This window comes from Cryptomeria japonica, chromosome 5 (genome assembly GCF_030272615.1).
Source record: "Cryptomeria japonica chromosome 5, Sugi_1.0, whole genome shotgun sequence".
In the NCBI taxonomy this organism is placed as follows: domain Eukaryota; kingdom Viridiplantae; phylum Streptophyta; class Pinopsida; order Cupressales; family Cupressaceae; genus Cryptomeria; species Cryptomeria japonica.
In genome coordinates this window covers 138,758,534-138,785,037 of record NC_081409.1, presented here as the reverse complement: position 1 = coordinate 138,785,037, position 26,504 = coordinate 138,758,534, and the positions used below count along the sequence as shown (strand labels likewise).

The following is a 26,504-nucleotide window of genomic DNA, read 5'->3' as shown; positions in this document are numbered from 1 at the left end:
GATTTTCCACGTTAAAATATTGGTGTCTTGTGTACCGTGCTTTCATTCTTTATCTTTCATTGTGTTGTGCTCCAATATAAATCTTATAATTTGCATTAACTATTGTACTTGTGAGAAAACTGATTCACCCCCCCTCTCAGTTTTCTCCCAGTATTAGATCATTCCAATAGAATTAAGCAATGTGAATTATGAATTGAACATGGGATGCTTCTAAATTTGAAAATTATATGTAATAAAAATTAAATCTAAGCATATCATTTAAAAATTATGTAATCCACAAATCAATTTTTTAACAAAATATCTATAGATTTTTGTTAGTTTAACCTTTAAATTGATAGGATTTAAGTGCATGAATGAAAGCTAAACTAAACTAAATTCTTGAAAATCATATTTGAGATGAAAAAATTAGAAATAAGCATGATCTATGTTGGGTTCACCAAAATATAACATATCAAAACTAGGATTTCCTAAATAGAAGGACAAAGCCACCATTTCATGGGACTACCTCACATTAGGGAGGAGACTAAATTTGATTGATCCAAAACTAAAAAGATTGAATATGTATATTGGATTAATCCTCCTTGTTTTATTTGATATTGTATTTGAATATATTTGAATTGCAATTCAAGATCTAGGACAAATAGTGATAATTTAAGATAGAATAATAGTAACGAAAAGTTTCAAATGATAGGCAAAATTGTAAAGTTGAATCCAAGGATGGGAAATAGATCAGAACCTATGATTAAAAATTTGGGTTAATTTGTCAGGACCAAGAGGTGAGGGGAAACCCGATCCTTCGAATATTAGATGTAAACAAATTGAATCTTTTCCAAATCAAAATGACACATAAAATCTCCTATCGGAAGCTAGTCAAAATTTTCTAAGACCAAGAGGTGTGGGGAAACCTAGTCCTCCACTTTTCATGCCTTCAAAATCTTTATTTTATTATCATTGTTTGCTTTCCCAAATTTCTCGCTCATGGTTCCCAAGTCAATTTACTACACATAGAAGGATGGAAATTTATTCATTGATGGGGGTTTGACCTAAGGGGTTTTCCTTAGGTCAAAACCTAATTTAGGAATTAACCTTGAAATTGAAATAGGAATTGAACTTGGAAACAAAATCGAATTGAAGTAGAATGCTTTCCTTTTGAGGGAAAGTCTAGATCTGAAAATGCATGAAATTGAACTTGATACCTTGATGAAGCTTTCTTGAATCCTCATACAAGGTTTTAGGATGTAGTGTATAATGTCTTAACCCATCCTTCAATTACTGATGAATACTTTGATTGCTTGCTCACTTAGGCTTGAACTTTACTAGAGTGTAATTGAGATCTTGATAGAGGATCTTGTTTCAAGAGGTTCTTAGAGGTTACAAAATGATGGGGGTAGGCTTCCTTTTATATGTAATAATGCAATAATTATTTGAATTTTAAGAGTACGTTGATACAGAGCCAAATTTATTGCCCACAAGAAGTGACCATTAAGGGATCCAATTTTGGGACCCTTTTGGGAGGACCAAGGTGCCTAGGGTATCCTGTTCATATCAAGTAGGACTCAAAATTAAATGAAAGTTAGAGAAAGAGTTGAAAATATGTATTTTAAGATGGTGTGAGTAGAATAAAAATAGGTATGTAGCACTGAAGGCGGGAATGCCAAGGTGAGGCCTAGGCGAGGACAATATTTTATACGAATTATACAATTTATGACACTACACTTTCCATGTCACATGTGCTAACATGCAATTTTCCTCCTGTAATGGTGAAAATTTAGGGTTTCCATCCCAAAGAGGATGAAAATGACTAATTTTGTGGCTTGGGGACCATTATATTAAAAAGAGGGATGAGATCCAATAAATTCAGTCGCAAACAAGAAAGGATAAGGACTAAATACTAATTGGGTGAAAGGGGTGGATTTGTTTGACCTCTTTGTGAGTTGAATTTTTAAAATTAGGGTAAAGTGATGAAAATGAAGATAAAAACATGGAAACAATAAGCTACAGTCATCGGATTGAGGCATGCACCTAGATCTGAGAAATACCAAGATTGGAGAGAAATTTGCCCTAGTCCTCCAAAATTTTAGTACACCAAAAGGGGTTGATTCCTCTCTGCAAATAAGGCCAAACTTGAAGATCGTAGCTTTGTACCTATTTCCTACACACAGAAAGAAAGAGAAATAGGTTGGAAATAGGGGCTTGCTTAACTCTTACCCTAATTTTGGAATTAACCATGAAATATAGATATGTGGTAATTGAATTACTAATTTTTAAGCTTCTCCTTTTGAGGGAGATGCTAAATAATTACTAAAACCAAATGATATATCTCTTTGTGAAGCTTTGTTGATTTCCACATGGGATTAGGTTTTCACGATGTCTTTGACAAAATAGGATGTAAATCTCCACTTCAATGTTTGAATCTTGACTTTTGTTGCTACTCCAACGTTTGAAGGAAGACTGTTTAGTTGCTCAATTGCTTGAATGCTTGATTTCTTGATGTTGAATTGGATCTTATGTGTGTGTTATGTATGCTTGTATATCAAAATGAGAGGGGAACATCTCCTTTTATATGCTTGTATATCAAAATGAGAGGGAAAAGTCTCCTTAAGCTTGCTAATTTTTTGACATGAACCAACACGGAGCTGGGATTCCTGCTCAAATTTGAAATAGAAAAAAGGGTTTGAAAAGGGGCACAATTAGGGAGGACTGAAGTGTGGCGCCCTCATCCTACCCCAATTTAGGGCTAGGAGAAGTTGTCCAATAGGTGCAAAGAAAAATTACAGTCATACTTGAGTGATATGAGCAGAATCAGGTCCCAATCAGGCCTAGGAGCGCAAACGCTAAGGTAGAAACCTAGATGTGATCAAAATTGTATAGGGGTACAATTTTAGAATGCTACACCTCCTTATCTAGTGAGATGTGATTTTGGTTGATTGTGTATTGCTTACATTGTTGGCTAAATACATGGTCGACATTTTGCTTAAGGATAAGCATTTTATTTCTTTTTTTTTTCTTTCTCCTTCAGACCATATTTTTCAATGTATTTTAACCTTTTGTGTTGGCATGGTTTTTACATAGATAAAGAATCTCTAGGGTTATTTTTAATTCAGTACAAAGCTATTTAACTTTACCTACATCATTTAATTATTGTTGTTATTATTTTATGTTGCTTTAGTGTATAGATATGTATTATATGTTATATCTATTGTCTTTATATCGATATTTTATTTTGTTTTTGATATGAAAATGATAGTAAATATTTTATTTTGATTTCCTATAAAAATTGGTTTAAGCACATAAGTGCCACAAATTTTTTTATTTATATTAGGTTAATGATGAGGTCACAATATCTATTATAAAAATTATTTTTTATTTTTTGTCCATATCCATCAATATGCTTGGGACATAATAGATATAGAAACTTGCCTCTACGACACCATTCCTTGATGGAAACAACTCTTTAAAAAAATGTTTATGTTCATTGAAGGAAATAGCTCAAGTTGAAAATAGAAAGTTGCATTTCAAATTGTGGCTTTAAATGTTTCCTTCAAAATAGAAATTGACATTTGGATTCAAAATAGATATTAATATTTTGATTCAAAATAGAAAATGATATTTACAAAAACCATTCAAAACATTCCTAAATCAATAATTATTATAAAAATTCTATATTAATATTATAAATTTGATTCAAAATAGAAATTGATATTTGGGAACACCATTCAAAACATTCATAAATTAATAATTATTAAAAATTCTATTTTAAAATTATAATTTTGATAAATTAATGTTGTTTATGATTATTATATTATTTTATATTTTATATTGTAATATTAAAATGAAATATTTTTCTATTATAATTTAATGTTTTTAATTGTTATCAAGTTTTTTTATTAAAAATAAAGTTATTAATTCTAACAAATAATAAGAAGGATTTCAAAAATTAAATAATCCTCATTAATAGAGTCCATGCATCTTATTCAAGATATTTGTTTTTTCAAAACAAGGTGGCAGTGCCACTTAATATATTTTATTATATAAAGCTGATTCAAAGAGCTCTTGGAGAAAAGAACCAGTTTGAAAAACTTTGATCCTTGCTCTACAATACATAGAAAGGTTGTGAGATTTAAATCTCAAATATGCCAAGAAATACAATATCTTATAGTGTCCAGAATACCGAGTACCATAAAACATCCCCCAGTATCAAATATTTTCTGGAATGTATTGAACAAGATGCAGTCTAAACCAAAACATCATGAGAGCTGTGCACATTTACATAGCAGTCCATAATCTGTCTCACTTATGAATTTATTGAACTTACAATCTAGCACACTTCTCAAATCGATATCCCTTCACAATATATAGATGCAGCAAAACCACAGGACCCTGCACTTATAATATCACACATACCAATTTATATCATTATGAAAAAGACCACTGTATAGCTATATCTAATATTATCCTATACCCATATCCTCCAAAATTTTTGCCTTAATAATTGGATAAGAATCAAAATCACAATTCAGACCCATCATATTAAGTTCCTCCTTGGAACTTCCCATATTTGCCAAATGATCTACAACCCGGTTCCCTTCACTATACACATGTGAAATGGTGAAGTTTGTAAATGTATCAATTAGTGTCCATGCTTGTTCAAGTAAATATCTTATTTGCCAATTATCAATATTTCTCTTTATGCAAGCGTTGATAATAATAGCTGAATCGCCTTCAATCTGTATATATGAGATGTTCAGTTTTTTTACTAGTAGAATACCTTCAAGTAAAGCATATGCATCTGCAAAGTTGTTAGTACCCAGTGGAATAAAAGCAGCTTTCAAAGCTAAAACACATCTTGTGTGATCCCTTATGCATACTCCTATCCCTGCATCACCTGGGTTCCCTTTAGAGGAGCCATCAAAATTTAGTTTGAAATGCATTGAATCCGAAGGACACCATTTCACTTTATTTCTATCAATCTTACTAGTTCTCACTCTCGAAAGATAAGGTGATACAGGAATAGAGATGCCCTTCCAACAGTTAATAACTTGACCATCCCAAGAAGCAAATTCCCTATTTAAATTGAACTGATTTGAAACTTGAGCATTAACCAGTTCTGATACTAATTTTTTAATATAATTGAAAACTTTAGAAAGAGGAGATGTTTGCTTTCTAAAAATACGCTTATTTCTTTCCCACCAAAGTGACCATACTACTATGGATGGGATCACTTTCCAAATACATGCAAAAAGAGAGGATGAGTATAAGACTGGCCATGATTGGAACAAATCCCATACATTATTTGGAGAGGTGTGCTAAAGGAAATCTTATCAAGCACAAACATCCAACAATAGTGAGCAAAATCATATTGGAGGAGGAGATGATCTAACGTTTCACTGTGTTTGCCACAAAGTACATAAGAAAATGGATGTGCAATATTCAATTTAATAAGTCTCTCATTGGTGAGTATTCTCTTATGTAGAGAAAGCCAAGCAAACATCCCTACCTTGGGAAGAACACTATTATTCCAACAGAAATTGTAGGCTCTTTGTGAATAGGATTGAACATACATTTGATGAATTGCCTTATACCCTTCCTTGATAGAGTAATTTCCATTCTTCCCAGGGCACCATATCAATTTGTCCAAACCATTAGAGATAAACATAATGCAGTTCTTGAGAATCAAAGAAAATTTTACCTTTTGACCCAGGGAGATTGGGAGTAGAGATGGCTTCTTCCAAATGACACGATTTGAAAGCTTCTCAAGATCATCTATGTAATCATAAAGGTGTGAACCCCAATGAGCAGTAAATATAGGGATCACATCTACTAGGGACTCCTCCAGATTAAGAGGGGGGAGACCACTCCATGAACCATGCCAAAAGTTGACTTCTTTGCCATTATGTACTTGCCATGATAAGTATCTAGTAATCACATTCCTAGAGTAATCTTATTCGAGATATTATTTTTTTCATTTTATTTATTTACTGCTCCAAATGAATGAAATATTTTAATATGGACTTAAATGACATTAACCCATCACTTTCCACGAAAAAATCAAGTTACACAGAGAAATAAATAAGTCCAGTTTTGAGTCTAAGTACATCTATCCAAGCGATTTTGTTATGTAATTCACAACCTAATCTAAAAAATATAGGCTAATAATATTGGTGCAAAACCATATAAATTTGTTCCAATATTATATATGTTATCTTTGTTCCAATATTTTTATTTAATAAGCATACAAGGAAACATGTGTGCAAATTAAGGATAGATATGTTTAAATCTATTGAAAATAGTGCCTTGTGGTCTATGAATGTATATATGTTTATCTAACAATTAATATGATCATGTGATGTGACCTATTCAAAAGAAAGAAATTTGAGTATAAAACATGAGTCCCCATTGAATAAGTCCTTCAATGATTTTTCTTTCCATTTAACTTCTTCTCAATGTTTCTCTACATCTTTCCCATATATTTGAAAATGCTTTAGATGCCTCTGCCTCTTTGCCAAATGCCCACTCTACACCACTAAGAATTTGACATAAAATAATAGTAAATGTAAGTTCTGCATCATGTAGAGATAAAAATTTTAATATGAGGATTGAAAACAAATCAATGGAGTTCTTCACAGATAGTTCTAGGTGCCAATTCATAACACAGTTTCCCAAATTATTTTTCTAGTTGGGGGAGCTTGTAAAAACCCCCTTGGTTTCTTTTGTAGAAGGTTTTGAGTGGCTTTTGAAAACCCTGTTTCCCAAAATGTGCTTTCAGGATGATATGTTGTTGTCTAGGCATATGTTGTTGTCTAGGCCTTGTTAGGTTGTGGGAGCCTTGCAGAACCCACTATCAAGGTTGAGGGAGCTTGGAAAAACCCTATTGTCTTTGTTGTTTGTAGGGACTTGCTGGATGCTAGCAATTTTAAAGGGCCCAATTTGGCCAATATTTTTTTTTGGTTAGGTTTGGGCCTTGTGTTTGTTTTTGGCCTAGAGAATCTATTATGGGTTATGGGAGACTAGGAAAACCCTTCTTGTTGGCTCAGGGTGCTTGAAAAACCATCATTCTTTGTTTTTGGGTTCTTTTGTTTTATGAATTAGACCCTTAGCTTTGGCCAGCCTGTGTTGTAATGTCTTTCTCTTGATGTTTGGCTAGTGTTTGGTTTGTTGTGGCTATGTTGATTGATCTTTTATGTTTTAACAACTTTTGGGTTTTGGGCTCTGAATGCTCGTAAGTCCAGAAGGTTTTAGGCCCTTCCAGAACTTGTTGTTCGCTAATAGCGAGTCTAGTTCATTTTTCAATGGTAGTTATCTGATTGTAAGGGTTTCGAGACCCCTTCAAAACCTTTGATAGAAAAGTTTGGATTGAGTTGTCGAGACCAAGAGGTGTGGGGAGGCCTGGTCCTCTGAATTTTGGATGCAAGACAAATTGATTTTCAAATTAGAATGACACAAAATCTCCTATCCAAATCTCATAAAAAATTCCCAAGACCAATAGGTGTGAGGTGATCGAGTCCTTCGCTTTTCATGCCTTTAGAAGTTGCATCTGATTGTTGTCACCCGCTTTGTTGAATTCCTTGTTTTAGGCTCCTAAGTCAATCTCCTATACACAAAATGATGGAAATTTATTTTTTGATGGATTTTTGCCTTAGGTCAAATATCAGTGTAGGAATTAACCTTGAAATTGAAATAGGAATTAAACTTGGCAACATAATTGAACTGAACTAAAATGCATTCCTTTTGAGGGAAAGGTTGGATCTGAAAATGCTTGAAATTGATCTTGACACATTGATGAAACTTTCTTAAATCCTCATACAAGGATTTAGGATGCAATGCAGAATGTCTTCATAGAATTTTGATCATGAATGCTTAAACTTGAATTGATCTCTCCTTCAATGCTTGATGTATAATTTGAATGCTTGCTCACTTAGGGTTTAACTTTTCTAGAGTGCAATTGAGATCTTGACAGAGGTTCTTGTATCCTCAAGAGTTTCCTAGAGGTTAAAAAATCAGCAAGGTGTTGGGAAAACTGTGTTTCAACCTTGCATTTACATGAGGTTACTATTTATAGTGAGATTTCATTTAAACATGAAATGTTACAAAATTCTTCTAGAATATTTTGGTTGGTTAGATAAGCATATCGGTAAAGTTTCATCACAAGATCACAACTAGAACTTTGAAGATATTAAAGTTTATATTTTGGAGGGATGCGATTAAAGGTTTAAACTTAATGTTGGGGACTTTAGAACCTCCAAAACACCCTGAAAAAGTGGTCATAAATTATGTATTTATTTATGAGGCGATCGAGCACTTTACGAGATTTTTGATGCTTCAAATAGTTTGTCAATCGGATACATAGTTTGCAAGTTATGGCCTTCAAAAGTTTGTACTCCTGAAATAGAAAATATAATTTGTATTGGACACAAAAAATAAGTTGTAAAAGGGAGGGACACATGTTGGTGCATGTTTTAACATGTGGTAGGACATCTAGAAGGGAGATAAGGTTGGCTACACCTTATTGGGTGGTTTTAGCCCATGGTTTTGTAATACCGTTTGATGGTTTCTTGTGTTGTGTCTCCTATATATGAGGTGTGTGAGATAGAGGTTGTGTGTAAGAGTCTTATGGTTATTGAGTTACCTCTAAATCTTTGATTAGTGGTACTTTTGTGAAGAGCTTGCTTTGCAAGTATATTGGAATTTGTTTTTTAATGTTGAATAATATATTGGGCAACTTTTAAAGTGTGGGGTTTTTCTCCCAAAAGGGTGTTCCCCACGTAAATCACTGTGTTATGGTTTGAATGTTATTATGTCTATTTCTATTTTTTGTAACTGTTGTGATGATTTGTAAAAACAATTGCATTACCCTCCTCTCAAAGTTAGTGTAGGAAGTTGTTCTGCTACTTAACCTCCTTACAAAGGGTAGGCTTGCTTTTATACCTAATCGTACCATAGTTATTTGAATTTTTGGAGTAGATTGACATAGAACCAAATTTATTGCCCACAAGAAGTGATCATTGAGGGGTCCGATTTTGGGCCCCTTTTGGGAGGACCATGCTGCCTAGGGCATCTTGGTCCTTTCAATCAAGACTCAAAATTGAAGAGGAGTTGGAGTTAAAAATGTAGATTTTAGGATGGTGTGGATAGAAATAAAGTAGGTACAAACCACTAAAGATCAAAATGCCAAGGCAAGGCCTAGGTGAGGATGAAATTATATAGGGATACAATTTACAACACTAGACTTTCCATGTCACATGTGTTAACATGCACTTTTCCTCCGTTTTATCTAATGACATGGTTTTGGTAGATTGTGTATTGCTTATATTGTTGGCTAGATACATGATCTACATTTTGGTTAAGGATAAGCATTTATTTTTTACATTTTTCTTCATACCATACTTTCTATTGAGTTGAGAGCTATTAAAAAAAATTTGTACATCATTTAATTATTATTTGATGTTTGTTTAGTGTATAGCTATGTATTATATGTTACATATTTTTTCTTTATATTGATATTTTATTTTGTTTTTTATTTGAAAATGATAGTAAATATTTTATTTGTATTTCCTATAAACTTGGTTTAAGAACCTAAGTGCCATGAAAAGAAGTATTTTTTTATATTATTTTAATGATGAAGTCATGGTATCCATTCTAAAAAAAATTATTTTTATTTTTTATCCATATCCATCAATATTCTTGAGGTATGATAGATATAGAAACTCGCTTCTAAGGCACCATTTATAGATGGAAACAACTCTTTACAAAGACGTGTATGTTCATTGAATGGAAATAGCTCTTGGAAAATAGAAAGTTGCATTTCTAATTACATCTTTAAATATTTCCTTGAGAATAAAAATTGATAATTACAAACACTATTGAGAACATTCCTAAATCAATAATTATTAAGAAAATTTTATATTAATATTATGAATTTAATTCAAAATAGAAATTGATATTTACAAACACTATTCAAAACATTCTTAAATCAATAATTATTAAAAGAATTATATTAATTAATGTTGCTTATGTTTATTATATTATTTTTAATTTTATATTCTAATATTAAAATAAATATTTTTTTATTAAAATAGATTTTTTTAAAAATTTGATCTAGTCTTATGATTAGGTTACAATTTTGATTATAGGTAGGGTTAGGGTTCAATTTTGTTTATTGTTTTTGATTAAGGGAAAACAGGTTTTGAGGGGACCCAAAACCCCATACAACAGGTTTTGAAGGGACCTGAAACCCAATAGATTTTACTGGGATCTAGAACCCAACAAAACAAGCTGCTCAAAGATATTAACAAAGAAAGCCACAACAAAACAACATCCAAATAAAGAATAACAAGGCTGCTCGAAAGAAAAACCCTTCAGAAATCCAATAGGCCCACCAAAACCAAGACTGAAAAGATCAGCCCCAAGAAAGAGCACAAGGATAAAATAGAGGCACCCTTAGCCTATATCTGCAACCATGGGTGGATCTAGGAACCCATAACTCCAAACATAAAATCCAGGTAGCAACATTTGACCATACATACCCAATCTAGAAACTAAGGGTTTTGACAGGTTCCCCAAACCTAGAATTTGGGTTTTGAAATGGCATCCAAAACCAACAAAGGGTTTTCCAAGATCCCCAAACCTTTATCAAAGAAACCAGGTCACCAGCAACATAACCTTCCCTTAACCAAAAACAAGAACAAAAGCTAGCAGGACTGGGCCCTCGAAAACTGCTAGCATCTAGCCTGTCACTGGGTTTTGCATGGCTCCCAAAACTAGAAAAAGGGTACCCAAGGTACCAAAATCCAGGAGAAAAAAATCCTTTCGAAGAGACAACAATAAGAGCACAGGCCACAAAAACAATTGGGGATTTGGGAAGAGAAAAACCCAGACACTTTCGACAAGACAAATTTGAGAGAGAGAACAACAAACCCTAGCCAACAACACGGGCAACATCAGAAGTCAAAAATACCAAACACACCATCTCTCCACCTTAATAGAAGAGATTTCCACCTCAATAGGATGATGAGAAAGGCAAATAGACATCCCAAAAAGCACCATAATAGCAACTTGAAGCTAGTCTTTACCCCTCCACCACATCTCCACCTCCATAGGAAATTGGGTCACCTCTAACAGACAAGGAAGGGTGAAAACCAAACGCCCAGTAAACCCTCTCAAAAGGCTCCTCAAAAGTAGGTCCTCCACCTTAAAAGGAGGAAAGCCCAATAGTGAAAGAAAAAAAAGAGAAGCACCTTCCAAACATCTAGAAAAGACCTTCCAAAGCTATGAAGGAGCCTTAGAAATAATAGCATCTCCGGAAACCAAAGCCCCCAGAGCAACCAAACTAGAGGTCACAAAGACCCAAACCCAAATCCTTCCACATCCCCTGTCATCCAAAGTGCAGAACAAACAAGGAGCCGCAAAGGGCGAAGTAAAACCGTAGGGTTCTGAGCTCGCACTCCAAAGCCAAAGCAGAGGAGCCTTCTCTCCCTGTGTAGAAGAATCTTCTCCACCAATGCCCTCTGCAACTGTCGTTAGAAGGAACAAAGACAAAGGGAGGGCCAACCATACTGCTTCCGCAACAGGGGTGCTAACCCCCCACCTCTACTGAAACAACGATAGGAGGATCAACACATCCTCATCCAACTTCGAAGCCCAATGCCCCTGGCCATGGAGAAGCCAAAAGGCACACACCCCACAATCGCAACGAAGAACGCAACCCATCTCGCAACGGTGCAACAACGACAAAACCTACCAAGAACAACAACAAAACGCTGCCAAAGAATGATAACCACAATCATCTTCATCATCTAAATCAGCTTCCTCATCGCCTGAGGAAACCTCAGCCCCTGCGTTCCCGCCTCTCCCACTCAAACCCATCATTCAATATTATTATTATCCACTAGTTATTTTTTTATATTTTGTTTATTGTTAAGATTTAAGTGGGTTTAGTGCTAAGGTTTAATTGGATTTAGTGTTAGGATTTAATTTGGTTTAGTGAAATAGGGTTACGTTTTAATTTGTTATAAGGTTAAGGTTCAAATTTGTTCAAGGTTAGGCATTGATTTTATTTGAGTTAGCTTTAGGGTTAGGGTTAAAGTTTATTTTGGTTTAGTATTAGGGTTCAATTTTCTTTAGGGTTAGGTTTGGAGCTAGGCTTAGGTTCTAATTTGGTTTAATAGTTAATTAGGATTAGATTTAGGGCTCAATGATATCAAGGTTAGGGTTACAATTAAATTTATTTTAGGGTTAGGGTTACATTTAAATTTATTTTAGGGTTATGGTTACAATTCAATTTATTTTAGGGTTAGTGCGGTTATGTTTAGTGTTAGGGTTAGAATTAGGATTTAGTGTTAGCATTAAGGTAGAAGTTTATTTAGCGTTAGAGTTTAATTTGATGTGAGTTAGGGTTGGGGTTAGGTTTAAGCTTCAAGTTTGATTTAGTGCTAAGGTTAAGGTTCAATTTGGTTTAGAGTTTGGGCTATGATTTTATTTAGTTTAGGGTTAGGATTCAATTTAGCTTAGTGTTAGGGTTCCATATATTTTAGGTCTAGGGTTCAATTTCATTTAGGATTAGGGTTACAATTTAAATTTGTTTACATTTAGGGTTAGAGTTATTGTTTGATTTGGTTTAGGATCTCCATAAAAGAGGGTTTGATGTGCTATATTGCATGACACAAACTCAAGATACACCCATCTTACCAATATACCATCCATGGTAACAAAAGTGGTTAATGTGATGAGATACTAAAAAGCATTTTTTATTTATGATTAAAATTATATTCTTTCCATGTCTCATGTGCTAATATGCACTTCTACTCCTTTTTATCTAGTGAGATGTAGTTTTGGTAGATTGTTTATTGCTTACATTGTTGGCTAAATTCATGGTCTACATTTTGGTTAAGGATAGGCATTTAAAAAAAAAAAAATTAATGCTTTTCTTCATATCATCTTTTTAAAATTTTTTTAACCTTTTGTGCCAACATGGTTTTTTACATAGAAAAGAATATATAAGGTTATTTTCTATTGAGTGAGAGCTATTTAAATTTATCTACATTATTTAATTATTATTTAGTTATTATTTGATGTTTCTTTAGTGTATAGCTATGCATTATATGTTATATCTTTTGTCTTTATATTGATATTTTATTTTATTTTTTATTTGAAAATGAGTGTAAATATTTTACTTTATTTTCTACAAACTTGGTTTAAGCACCTAATTGCTAGGAAAAGAAACATTTTTGTTTATATTAGGTTAATGATGAGGTCACATATCTATTCTAAAATATTTTTTATTTTTTATCCATATCTAGCAGTGGTGGTAGACATGAAAACTTACCTCTAAGGCACTGTTCATAGATGGAAAAAAATCTTTAAAAAGATGTTTATATTCATTGAAGGAAAAAGCTATTTGAAAATAGAAAGTATTGCAGCTTGAAATATTTCCTTCAAAATAGAAATTGATATTTACAAACAACATTCAAAACATGCCTAAATCAAAAAAACATTCTATATTATGAATTTGATTCAAAACTAAAAATTGATATTTGCAAACACAATTCAAAACATTCCTAAATCAATAATTATAAAAAAACATTCTATTTTAATATATAAATTTTATTTTTTAATATTATTTATGTTTATTATATTATTTTTAATTTTATATTCTACTATCAAAACAATTTTTTTTTAATATAATGGTATGTTTTTTTATTAAAAATAAAAGTTCTTAATTCTTAAAGAAAACGATGAGGAGGATTTCAAAATCTATTTAATCCTCATTGAAAGAATCCATACAGTATTTCACATAATTCTTTTTAATTTATTTATTTACTGTAATTAATGAAATAACTAGTGAAAGTTATTTTCGATGAAAAAATCAAGTTACACACAGAAATAAATACAGTCTCATTTCAAGTCTGAATACATAAGCAATATCTCTTATGCAATTCACAACCTGATCTGAAAAATCCGGTTTAATAAATACTACCCATAACCATATAAATCTGTGCCAATATTATACACCTTATCTCTATTCCAATATCTGTATTTACTAAGCATACAAGAAAACATACGTGCAGATAGAGGACAGATATGTTTAAATCTACAGAAAATAGTACCCTATGATTTATGGATGTAAATATATTCATCTAACAATCAATATGATCATGTGACATTACCTATTCAAAAAAAAGAAATTTGAGTATAAAACATCAATCCGTACTGAATCGCCCCTTTAATAATTTTGCTTGCCAATTTATCTTCATCTTGATGTTCCTCTGCATCTTTCCCATAAATATGGAAACGCTTCAGATGGCTCACGCTCTACGTTTACCTCGCTTCCTGTTCTTGGTCACAATTTCATTATATTGCTTGGTCTCTTGCTGTAATGGATCGTGTGGGATGTTCAGATGTGGGAATTACACTTGGGATTATCCGTTTGGAGCCAAGGACAGCGGCTGCGGTGACCCTACGCTTCTGCTGGAGTGCGATGAAGAAGCCGAGATGCCTCTAATTACAATCGGTGCTTACCAATACTATATACTGAATCCCACAAAATACATCCACTTGGTGTTATACAAGGAGCCTACCATGAAAATATTATACAAGCATCTGAAGCAAGATGAATGCGATCTATCAGAGAGCATCTATGATCAATTCTGGAGTGCCAACCAATTCCCTATTACAGATGGATACAGTAATATAACACTAGGGACAACATGCACCGTAGAGAATGCAGGGCCGAATGCAGGAGCATTGACCAATTTAACCTGTAATGATTATCGATACTATAATGTCAGTAAAGTTTGTGCATCAGAATTTAGGATTCCCGTGAAAGAAATTGACTTGAAGTTGGGAAAACCTCTTTCTGAGATAACAGGCGCAGGGATCAATATAACATGGTATCCAAGCAGAATTTGCGAGCATTGTGAGACAGATTACAGAAATTGTACTTATCGCAGAACCTCGTCTTTTTGCTACTGTCATGCTAGTTCTTATTCACAGTGCTCTACTGGTAAGACTGGTAAGACTCCTAATCCCGTTTCTTGGATTTGATTGTATTGAGTGTTTTTCATCAACATTTTAGAATCACATATTATGATCTATTATAATTTTTTAAATGCTATATAATGGATCACAAATACTAATTAAATGAAATTCAAAAGAGGGTCTCTGGATAGTGAAAATCTACTCATTTGATAATGGGATTGGTTGGTTGCAGGTAGCTCCAGGACTGTCGTTATTCTAGGTAAGCGCCCTTATCTCTAATCTGCATCTTGATATGTCAGTGATGTCAATATAAATTGTTCATGTCTAATGTTCAAATCCTTGGACCTGATTTCAGATGCGGCCATTGTAAGCGTTTTGTTGTTCCTTGCTGCACTATTGCTTGTGGTTTTATATCGAAAGAGATTACCGATCTCTAAGGAGCTCACGCTTCATGTGGATATGGAGCCTTCTCTTACAAAAGTGGAGCAGTTCCTTGATGATTTTGCTCATGAAATGCCCATCAGGTATTCCTTTTCTCAACTGAAGAAGATCACCAATAACTTCGCAGATAAATTGGGGGAAGGAGGTTTCGGTGTGGTTTTTAAAGGAAAACTCCCCAAAGGTGATTTGGTGGCCGTCAAAATTCTCGATCAATCGAGACACAGTGAAACTCAGTTTATGAACGAAGTTGCAACCATGGGAAGGATTCATCATCTTCATCTGGTCCGCTTGATGGGTTACTGTTTTGAGGGATTTAGAAGCGTGCTCGTGTATGAATACATGGTGAATGGATCTCTGGAGAAATTTATATTTGCCGGAAATAATAATGGAGGAATTCTAAAAGGAGAACAACTCTATTCAATTGCTTTGGGTGCAGCCCGTGGAATTGCTTATCTACACCAAGAGTGTGAGCCAAGCATAATTCATTTTGACATTAAGCCCCACAATATATTACTAGACAAGGATTTCATACCGAAAATAGCTGATTTCGGTCTGGCAAAACTATTTAGTAGAGAAGATGATCATATATCATTGACTACCGCAAGAGGGACGCCAGGGTATGTTGCGCCAGAGCTTTGGTTAAGAAATTTGGGACCCGTAACACACAAATCAGATGTTTACAGTTTTGGAATGGTATTATTAGAGATGGCTGCAGGAAGAAAAAATATTGATGTGCATGTAAGCCGATCCAGTCAATTGTATTTTCCAGATTGGGCATTCAAGTTGATGGAGAATGGACAGTTGGAGATGATGCTGAGAGGAAGTGGGAAAGCTGAAATAGAATCTGAAGAGAAGGAAAAAGCCATAAAGCTAGCTAAAGTAGGACTATGGTGCATTCAGTACAATTTAACAGATAGGCCGAGCATGAGCAGGGTTGTTCAAATGCTGGAAGGAAATGATGATGTGAGTAATCCTCCTCTGCCTTTTAATTCGTCCCCTGACTCTCAACTAAATTTGCAATTTTCTACAGAAGAATTTTCGTCACTGGTGTGCAACTAGCCTTCCGTCATGCATTGAGTTGAAAAATCTCTGTAACGATTCTACTGGATGCGAGATATAAAACTAGTGCACTCGTGATTTTAGATAGACCGTCAAAAAATTTAGTGTTAAATTTTTATTGCATCTTTCTTAGAATTTGGCTTGAACAAATCTATGGATGCATAAATAATTTATATTTTGCATATGAAATTGAACATGTAATTTGAATTAATCATTTATTGATTTACATATTAAGGAATTTGAATCATCTTTATATTTGATGTTTGATAATGTACAGATTGATATTGTTTACAAATAATTTTGGGAAATTTGTTAGATCATGAGATTTATGTTTTTCTAGTTCAAATCTTTAGATACACCAATATTTTAGCTAGCTGTGAGCAAAATGATTGAAGACAATAGGAAATCATGTAGTGGGTCTAGGATGAATTGGTATTTGATTATACGCTAAATTATTTTGTTATCTTTCACAAATTGAAAACTAGAAGAATCCTAAGATTTTGGAGCAGCTTCAACAAATAAAGCATCAAGGTTGGCAAATTCAGCATGGGCATAGATCTATTCAATGTAAAGTTGCTATACAATGCATGTGGAGTCTCATTGATGTATATTCTCCTTGTTACTAGCAGCACTTTTGTAATCTAATTTGTTGCTAAGAAGTATTTTGTTCTTTCCTTTTTGACAACTTTCTGGTTGCATTCTCTATGTAAGTTTTTGCTTGGTTTCAATATAAAAACAAAAGCTAGATGTGCTCAACAAGTCTTAAATTAATTCTAAATAAACAAGTGAGCATCCCTACATACAACAACCAAGCACATAAATTAATACACCATATAGTAATTTGGGTCAAAATGACTAGTATAGTAGATGACAATAAATAAAATAGAATCATAATGACAAGTAGAGTAGATGACAATAAATAAAATAGAATTTTGAATTTTTAAAATGAAGTATTGATATCTATGAACTGGAAAGTCATCTAAGTCTGAACTTACAAATCTATTTTAGGACTCTGAAAAATATGATTAGGGATCAAGAATGCAAATACGAGAATCAATAATGAAGGAGAATACGATGTGAGATGCAATGAGAAAATTCCATGCATACTCGTGTCATTGTTAGCTAATTGTTGTATGTAATCAAAGTGCATAAAAAATATAAGAAAAAATTATTATATTTTGTCACCACTTTGATGTACATGTGCACTGATAAGAAATTGCGTACTAGAATAATCTAAAAAATTTCAAGATGTAAAAATAAATATTTATTTGATAGTAAAATGATATCTAATTCATGTAAAGATATCTCCTACTTTTTTAAAATAAAAAATCTCTTTCTTCATTAATCTAGAGGAGAAAAAATATTCATGATTTCATATCTAATAATTTATAATAAAAAAATACACATGCAAATACATGCAACTCACAAAATCATCCAATAGAAGTATATGTGGGAAAAAAAATATTTTACCAGAAAAAACCACATTCTAAATTAGAAATTAATTATATTGCAATAACAATACAATTACACACTTCTTTAGAAACATGCCCTCATAGAAATATTACTAGCTTTAAATCTTGGAGCAATTTTGACAACATAACAACATACCTACAATACATTATAAAAACAAATAATTTCTCTAATAACTAACATATAAAAATAAGGAAAATTTGAAGCAAAAGTGCCTAAAAGTAACTTCATAATGGGTGGAGAGGAGCGGCAAGTAGAGCAGCGAGCGGGAAATTCAAATTTCAAACCTAGGGATGGCAGAAATCATGGGGATGGCGGTCGTTCTATGGTTGGAGATGGAAATCTTGCAGGCCAGGGTATTGAGGGGGACAAGGCGATAGTCAAATCGGTGAAAGATAAAGATTCCAAAACTGGGGACCCACATGATAGAGGTAAAGAAAAGAAATGGTTTGCTCTTCTTGGAGTCAGGCCTTTGGTGAAATCTAGTCTTCCAGAAGTTAAAAATCTCTCTGATCTGGCGACAGGGTTTTTGCTATTTCTGTTCTGGATAAGTTGGTTGATTTCACTGTGTTTGACTTAGCCATGACCTTGGTTGGACAGTTTGTTGGGTTTAGACCTAACATTGATGTCTTAAGGAACTTTATAAGGAGGAAATGGGTTCTCAAAGGTCAAGTGGATGTGGCGGCTTTGCCTAGGGGTTTTTTTTCCTTTGCTTTTAATAATGAAGAAGATATGAATAAAGCACTCTGTGAAGGAGTGTGGATGTTCGGCAAGTCAACCTTGGCTTTACAAAAATGGGCTCATAACCTCCCTTTGGATTATTGCTTTTTTGTGTCGGAACCTGTGTGGATGCATCTCCTTGGCCTTCCATTGGAGTTCTGAAATGAGGAGGTCTTTAAAGGGATTGTGGGATCATTTGATGAACTTCTTTCGATGGACCCGATGACAACAGCTAAATTAGGTTGGTATTTGCTCGTATTTGTGTTAATGTTAATCAAATGACGAATATGCCTCAAACTATTGAGATTATATCCAAATTGGGGAAATGGACCAAAGTGATTGAATATGAATCTCTTTTGTTTGTTTGTTTTCATTGTAAAAATTTGGGTCATTGGGCGAAATCTTGTCCACTCAAGAAGGGTAAGAATGGTGAAAATGATAGCAACTCAAAGCAGAAATGGCAAACAAAAGGGAAGAATGATGATCGAACCTCATAAGTTATCCCTGGGAAGGAAGTGATTGAGCTGGTAAATGAGGAAAAGAAGGGGGCGAATAATAATGAAAAATCAATTTGTGCCTGTTCTAACAATCAAAAAGAAAGTAACAAGGAGGAAGACTATGGGAAAGAAGAAAAGGTTCAAAAATCTAAATTGAAAAATTTGAAGGTTAGTCCTATCATCCTGGGCAAAGCTGATGAGTGTTCCTATGATGATGCTTCAGCTTCATCTAATAATAAAGAAAATGAGGAAGATTTTAATGAAGCGCAAGACTATAATATTTTGGAAACTGATCCTTTGTTGTTAATAACCAATGGAAGTCCTAAGCAGACTGGAAATATGATCCTAAAGTCTCAATGCAAAACTCCTCTTAAAAGTATGGAAATGGTGGCTCTTGAGGGAAATCTTAGGATTTCCAGTATTAAAGAAGGCAAGTCTAATAATGGAGGACCCAATGGAGGTATTTCAACCAAAAGCAAGAATAAGAAAGTGGTAGATGTTGGAAGTCATAGCAAAAAGTAGGGGAGACCATCCCTAAAGAATCAGAGGGAACAAGAAAGTTGGAAGAATCATGCTGATGGAACACAGAGCTCCATTGAGTTAGCCTTATCCCTGGTTAAAGTATGAAGATAATTTCATGGAATATTAGAGGGTTGAACGCCCCCCATAAGCAAGATGTGCTGCATAATATTGTAAGAGATCATAAACCGGATGTAATCCTTATTCAAGAAACAAATATGTGTAAGGATGAAGTGGAAAGGATTAGAATATTTAAAAGTAATGGGGTAATTGGAACTAGTTTGGAGGGTTCCTCTAGAGGAACAACTATCTTTTGGAATCATAACACTATTATAGGTAAGGAAATTGCTTCAGGGGTCAATAGGACCCCAGTCTTGCTCGAGCACATTAAGGATAGCTTTATCTGGGTTATCACTAATATCTATGTGCCTAATTCTAAAGCTGGAAGAACTAAATTTTGGAGGAGCCTGGCTGAAGATAGACTAAGTTTTGCTGATAAAAGTTGGATGATTATGGGAGATTTAAATACCCTTTAAAAGAGGATGAAAAGATGGGAGGCCTTCCTTTGCAGTTGGAAGGGAGACAAGATCTTATGGATTTTATTAATGAGCATGCTTTGATGGATGTGGATCTCCAAGGGATTAATTATACTTGGAGCCATCAAAGAACTGGTTTTGATCTTATTCAAGTCAGGTTGGATAGATCCCTGATTTCTCATGATTGGCTATCCAAGTACAATTGTTCTTTGGCGTCTATCATTAAGATTGGGTGTGATCATTACCCTATTTCTTTCACTACCAATTCAACTTCTGCTAAGTGAAACTTTCCTTTTAGATTTGAAAATGCATGGCTATCACATCTATCTTTGGAAGTCTATGTTGCTGAATGGTGGAATTCGAAGGTTGAGGGAACGACCTTATTCAGAGTGGCCAAAAAGATTAATATAATAAAAGCCAAAGTTAAAATATGGAAAGCTCAAATTAAGACATATATTAAAGAAGTTCAAGATAAAATCCAAGAGGAAGGGCTTTCTCAGGATTTGAGAAATGTTGAAAATGGGTTGTTGTCCAAATACCATGAAATTATCTCTAATGAAGAAAATTTTTGGAGACAAAGATCTAGAGCTTTGTATTTGAAGGAAGGTGATAAAAACACCCAATTTTTCCACATGACTGCTCTTAAGCATAGGGTGGCCAACAAAATTTCCAGGTTATTTTGCAACAGGGCGATTTTTTTGGATGAAAATGAAATAAGAAAGAAAGCTATGGATTTATTTAGCAATCTTTTGGGAGGTGGGGATGTTATGGATATCAGAAATCAAGATCTTCTTGCTCAAGCTATCCCTCCCATTTTAAATGAGGATGACAACAAAATTCTCTCTTGGATCTCTTTGAATCAAGAAATCAAAAAGATTGCATTTTCCTTTCTTGGAGATAAGTCTCCTGGTCCAGATGGATTCCCAATGTTCTTCTTCCAAAAATTCTGGCATATTGTGGAGATTGATATTTGTAAAGGAGTTAAAGAATTCTTTGGTTCAAGGCGGCTTCTAAAAGAAGTCAATGCTACCTTTATTGTTTTTATTCCTAAGATCTCTAGAGTTGACTCTCTCAATAAGTTCAAAGCTATCAGTGTTTGTAATTTTGTTTGCAAGATCATATCTAAGGTTCTTACTTCTAGAATGCTGGATATTCTCCACTGCATTATTTTAGCTCAACATAATGGTTTTGTCCCTGGCAGATAGATTCTGGATTCTATCATTTCTATTCATGAGAATATTCATTCTTTAACTGCAGCTAAAAAACAAGACTTTTTTCTTAAGTTGGACATGTCTAAGGCCTATGACAGAGTGAACTAGCAATTCCTTTTCAAAATTATGAAAGCTTTTGGGTTTGGGGAAAAGGTGGTTCAACTTTGTTCTCAGTTGACTGGTACTTCTTCCTCTACTGTGATTATTAATGGATCCCCTTCCAGATTTTTCAAAAGTTCTAGAGGCCTAAGACAGGGGGATCCCATCTCTCCTATCTTGTTTACTATTCTGGATGAAAGTTTGGGTAGACTTATTATGAGATATGTGGAAGAAGGGAAACTCAAAGGTCTTAAACCTTCTTCTTCCAACATAACCTATACTCATGAATAGTTTGTTGATAATTCAATCACTATGGGAGAAGCTACCATAAGGGAAGCGAGAAACATGAAGAGTGTTATGGACTCCTATGAAGCTGGTTTTGGCCAAAAAATATATTAGGATAAGAGTTCTTTGTTCTTCATCAATACCCTTGTGGATAGACAAACAAGGATCAAAAGAATCCTTGGATGCAAAATTGTCTAGTTTCCCTCTACTTACTTAGGTCTCCCTCTTTCCTTAAAGCCTTCGGAGAATTTCAGGATGAAGTTGGTTGATAGATTCAATTCCAAACTGGCTGGATGGAAAGGAGCCCTCCTCATCCAAGCGGGTAAGGTGACGTTGCTTAAAGCGATCCTTCAAAATTTTCCTATCTATGCCCTTAGTCTATTCAAAATCCCTAGAATGTTTGCGGAGGCCATTGATTTTTTTTTTTATGGTCGGGAGTGGAAGAGAGAAATAGAATTCCCCTTATTGCATGGAATAATATTTATACTCCTAAGGCTTTTGGGGGTTTGGGGTTAAGGAACATTATAACTATGAATAATGCCTTGTTAGCTAAACAAATTTGGAGAATGAAGGGGGAGGAAAGGGAATGGAATTTAATTTGGAAAAAGAAATACCTTTACATGCAACCATTTGAGGAAGAATTTATGGAAAAATATTTTTTTGTGGAAGGCTCTGAAATTTGGAATGCAGTTCAAACAACTAAAGCTTGGGCTGCAGCTGGTAGAAAATGGAAATTGGGGAATGGGAGAATTATTAGATTCTGGGAGGATAGATGGCTTATGGATAAACCGCTTGAGGAAATCCCCATCCTTAAGGAATGGAAAGAATGACTCAAAAGAAGGTATGGAGTCTTTGTTAGAGACTATTGGAGAAATGGGAAGTGGATTGAGTTCAACCAGCTTAGTCCGGGGTTAAAATTTTTAGAGATCTTGCTTTCTTCAAAAAATTTTATGGACAATTCTGAGGATTGTTTGATTTGGAGGGAAACCTCTGATGGGAAATATTCTGTGTCTTCTACAGTGTCTATCCACAACAAAGTTCTAGAAGAGATCCCTTTGTGGGCTAAAGTGTGGATAAATAAGTTGATGCCCAAAATCAATGTCTTCTTTTGGATTTTTATCCAAAATAAGGTGCCAACTCTTGATAATCTCCATAAGTGGGGATTTGTTTTTCCTAGCAGGTGTTCTCTTTGCTGTAGGGAGGAGTCTACTTGTCATATCCTCTACCAGTATATTTTCAGTCAGGAAATTTGGAATATTATTTTTAGTAGATGGAAGTTGAGTTGGGTTTTCCTGAATTCTCTGGAAGAATTTTGGCAGCAATGGTATTGCCCTAGTTTCATTTCTAAGAATGTTGAGCTTTGGAAATTAAATATCCCTAATGTCATATGAAACATTTGGAAGGAGCGCAAAAACATGATTTTTAGGGATAAAAGTGTGAACCCTGAAGTGGTGGGATAAAATTTATAGAGGGATCTTTGAATGTTTATATGTAATTGATAATAGTTTAGCTACTAAAGAAGACTTTAATGAAAGATGGAATCTCTCCAATAACAAAAATAGTAAGGATAAGGGTAGGGAGGGCATTTTCTGGTGCCTTCCTTCTCAGGGATGGATTAAGGCCAACTTTGATGGGGCTTCTAAGGGGAACCCGAGGAAAGCTGGTTATGGGGGCATTATCAAGAATTTTGTTGGTAATTGCCTTGTGGTTGTTGCAGGCCCTTTGGGTAACCAAAGTAGTCATTATGTTGATGCCTCAACGGCTTTGAATACTTTGATTATAGCAAAAAATCTCAATCATGATAATCTATGGTTGGAGGGAGACTCTCTTAACATAATTAAATGCCTTAAGGGAGAAATTGAGCCTTCATGGACTATAGAAAATATTATTTTTAAAGATAGAGAAATTATTTCAAGTTTTAAATCTATTATCATTGAACATGCCTTCAGAGAAAAAAATGTTGTAGCGGATGGTCTAGCGAACCTTGGTGTTATTTCCAAAGCTCAAAGTATATGGAATGAGGAAATTAATATTGATTTTAATATTAAAGAACTTATCAGAAAGGATAGATTAATGGGGAAAGAAGGATCACACGTTAATCATGAAAGCATTAATGAGTAATCTTCAAATTTTTAGAAAGGTGATGATGACACATCAAAAGGATAGATTCCTAATCAAGAATATTAATTTTATGCACGCTTTGTGGGTATGCATTTTCAAAAACTTGAGTATCATTTGGAATAAATCTTTGAAGTTCTAGAAGAAAAGAAATTGTAAAAGAAAATCTAAAATGGGGGGAGGATCTAAGAAGAGAGGAACCTAATAATATTTGGAGATGGCGGGAGATACCTAAGGTTTGGGAAAAGGTGGAGAAAGGATTGATGACAAATTTCACGGAAAAATTGGTCGACTATGATAAAGGCAGAGTTAACTTAGTGGTCACCAAAGTTATTGAAAATGGGATAAATGGCTCCTTCAAAATTCATGGAGTTAGGTTTAAGTTGGATGCGGACCTCATTTCGACAGTCATAGGTATGCCCCATTCTGGTCTTAACTTCTTTAGAGACCTGAAAGTGTCTAATAATGTAGTTAAGCTTTTTCCAAGTAAAGAGAAGGAGAGAGAAAAACTAGGAAAAGCCACTGGGGGGGGGGGTGTGTATTATGATTCTTCTAATAATAAGAAAATCTGGGGCTATGTGCTTAATGCAATTATGGAATATATTACTATGGAGGGTCATTTTACAGGGTCCACACATACCATTTTGTGCCTTTAAATCATTGTAGACATGAGAAGAGGATTTATCTACCCTACTACCTCTTTACGTCTCTGTCGTAGTCTTTGAATCAGCATAGAAAGAACCCTTCCTCGCCTGTGCTTCATTGCGGCCTGATTCTGCTCATTTACAAGCATTGCAAGATTCTGGCTATCTAAGAAAATAAGAGATTGTCAGTGTCACCAGGGAAAGGTAAGAGGAAGATGGAGGAAGGTGGGCCTAGCAAGGATGAGTTGACACAGAGTAAAAAGGGTAAAAATGCCACTATGGAGAAAATTCAAGAGGATGTGGGTAATCAAAAGGAAACGAAGGTTGATTATGAGGACAAGGGAAAAGATGGAAGCGAGATGGAGACCAATGAGTTTGACGAAGAGGAGAGCTAGAAAGGAGAGGAAGTGGGGGAAGAGGAAGGAGGAGATGAGGATGTTTCTGATCAGAACAACCCTACCCACAGTGTGAGTATAGGTAATGTTAACAGCCAACCAATGGAGGAGCAGGAAAATCAGAGTAATAAGGAGGAAAGGGAATTGGAAATTGAGTAGGAGAAGGATAAGGAGAAATCGAGCAAGGATCAGGATAAAGCTGGATATGGGATTATTCTGGATAAACTCAAAAACCAGTCTGAGGCTCGAATGGGTTTTGACAGGTGGGTATATGAAAGAGTCAAGAACCTGTAAAAAAGTGATAAGCAGGAAGAGAAATGATAGAAAGCTGAAAGTAACCAGGAGTAGTGGAAAAAATGTATGGAGGAAAAAGAGGAGAAGCTAGAAACTCAGATTAGTAAACTGGAGGAAGGAAAAACTACCATGAAAAACTTTTTGGTAATGATTCCGGACATCCTTACCTCTGTGACTAAGAATTTAGAGGGAATTACCAAGTTCCTTGATGGTTCCAACACTTCCAAACCTATTGTGGACCTAGATATTGAAGAGGATGCTATTGAGGCAGGGACGGTGGAAAGTGCTCCTGGTGGTGTGGCAAAAAGAACTCGGGTGAGTATGAAAAAAGCTGCTTTGGTCTCTTCCAAGGATATCCCTATGCTTAGAGATAATATTAAAGATTTGCAAGGGATTAGCAGAAATTTGGATAATGCCGTAAATAACATTAAGTAATTTGTCTTTAGTTGTTTTTCTGTTTTGGCTGGATGTTGCTGGTTTTGTTGGGCTTCTGCTAATTTTTGCCCAGATCTGTGTTGGATTTTTGGCAGAATGTCTTTTCTTATTTCTTAATGCTTTTATCTATTAAGGATCTTTTGTAAAGGGTTTCAGGATCCATTCAAAACTTGTTTTTACCATTATAAAAAACATAGAAAAATAAGGATTATAATAAAATTAGAAATAAGCCATACTCACCATTGAAAAATATCAAGTTTAATAATCATTATTATTTGAGCAATCCAAATTCAAGGGCATCTTTCAATACAAAAATAAATATATTGATTGTATATGAAAAACCATTCAAAACTTTTAAACCAACTTAATAACATTAATGTCAAAAAAAAAACTAAAAAGAAAGCCAACTAAAAATTGAGCAAAGACATAGAAAAGTTGAAATTCAAGAGACGTTTGAAAAATTAAACCAATAAAAACTTGAAGAAAGTTAAGAAAAGAAAGAAATTCACAAAGACAAATGTTTTTCTTTATATTTTTGAAATAAGTATTAAGGTTGTATGACATGGTGGTGAAGCAATGCTCTTTAGATAATTCCTCCAAACATTGATACAATAACATGATTAATCATAACAAAATCTATCATGAAAATATCCTCAAAAATAACTTGTTGTAAGTTGATACTCCTTGTACTCAGACCTTGTCTTGAATGGGACTTGTGGATTGTTAGAGACGATCAAATGAATTGAATGTGATCCCTTTATATAGGGTTCACAAAGTATTTTCACACTTAGAGAAACTTCCAAAGGTC

The 26,504-nt window shown here is 34.2% G+C and overlaps 1 protein-coding gene across 1 annotated transcript; it reads left to right on the top strand.

The window, feature by feature from the left end:
• The first annotated feature begins 14,280 nt into the window (after window positions 1–14,280).
• LOC131042673 (rust resistance kinase Lr10-like) lies at window positions 14,281–16,473 on the top strand. Its single transcript, XM_059220418.1, has 3 exons — window positions 14,281–15,007; window positions 15,206–15,232; window positions 15,329–16,473. Exons 1-3 carry the CDS (start codon window positions 14,281–14,283, stop codon window positions 16,471–16,473), a joined length of 1,899 nt encoding a protein of 632 aa, XP_059076401.1.
• Window positions 16,474–26,504: the final 10,031 nt, after the last annotated feature.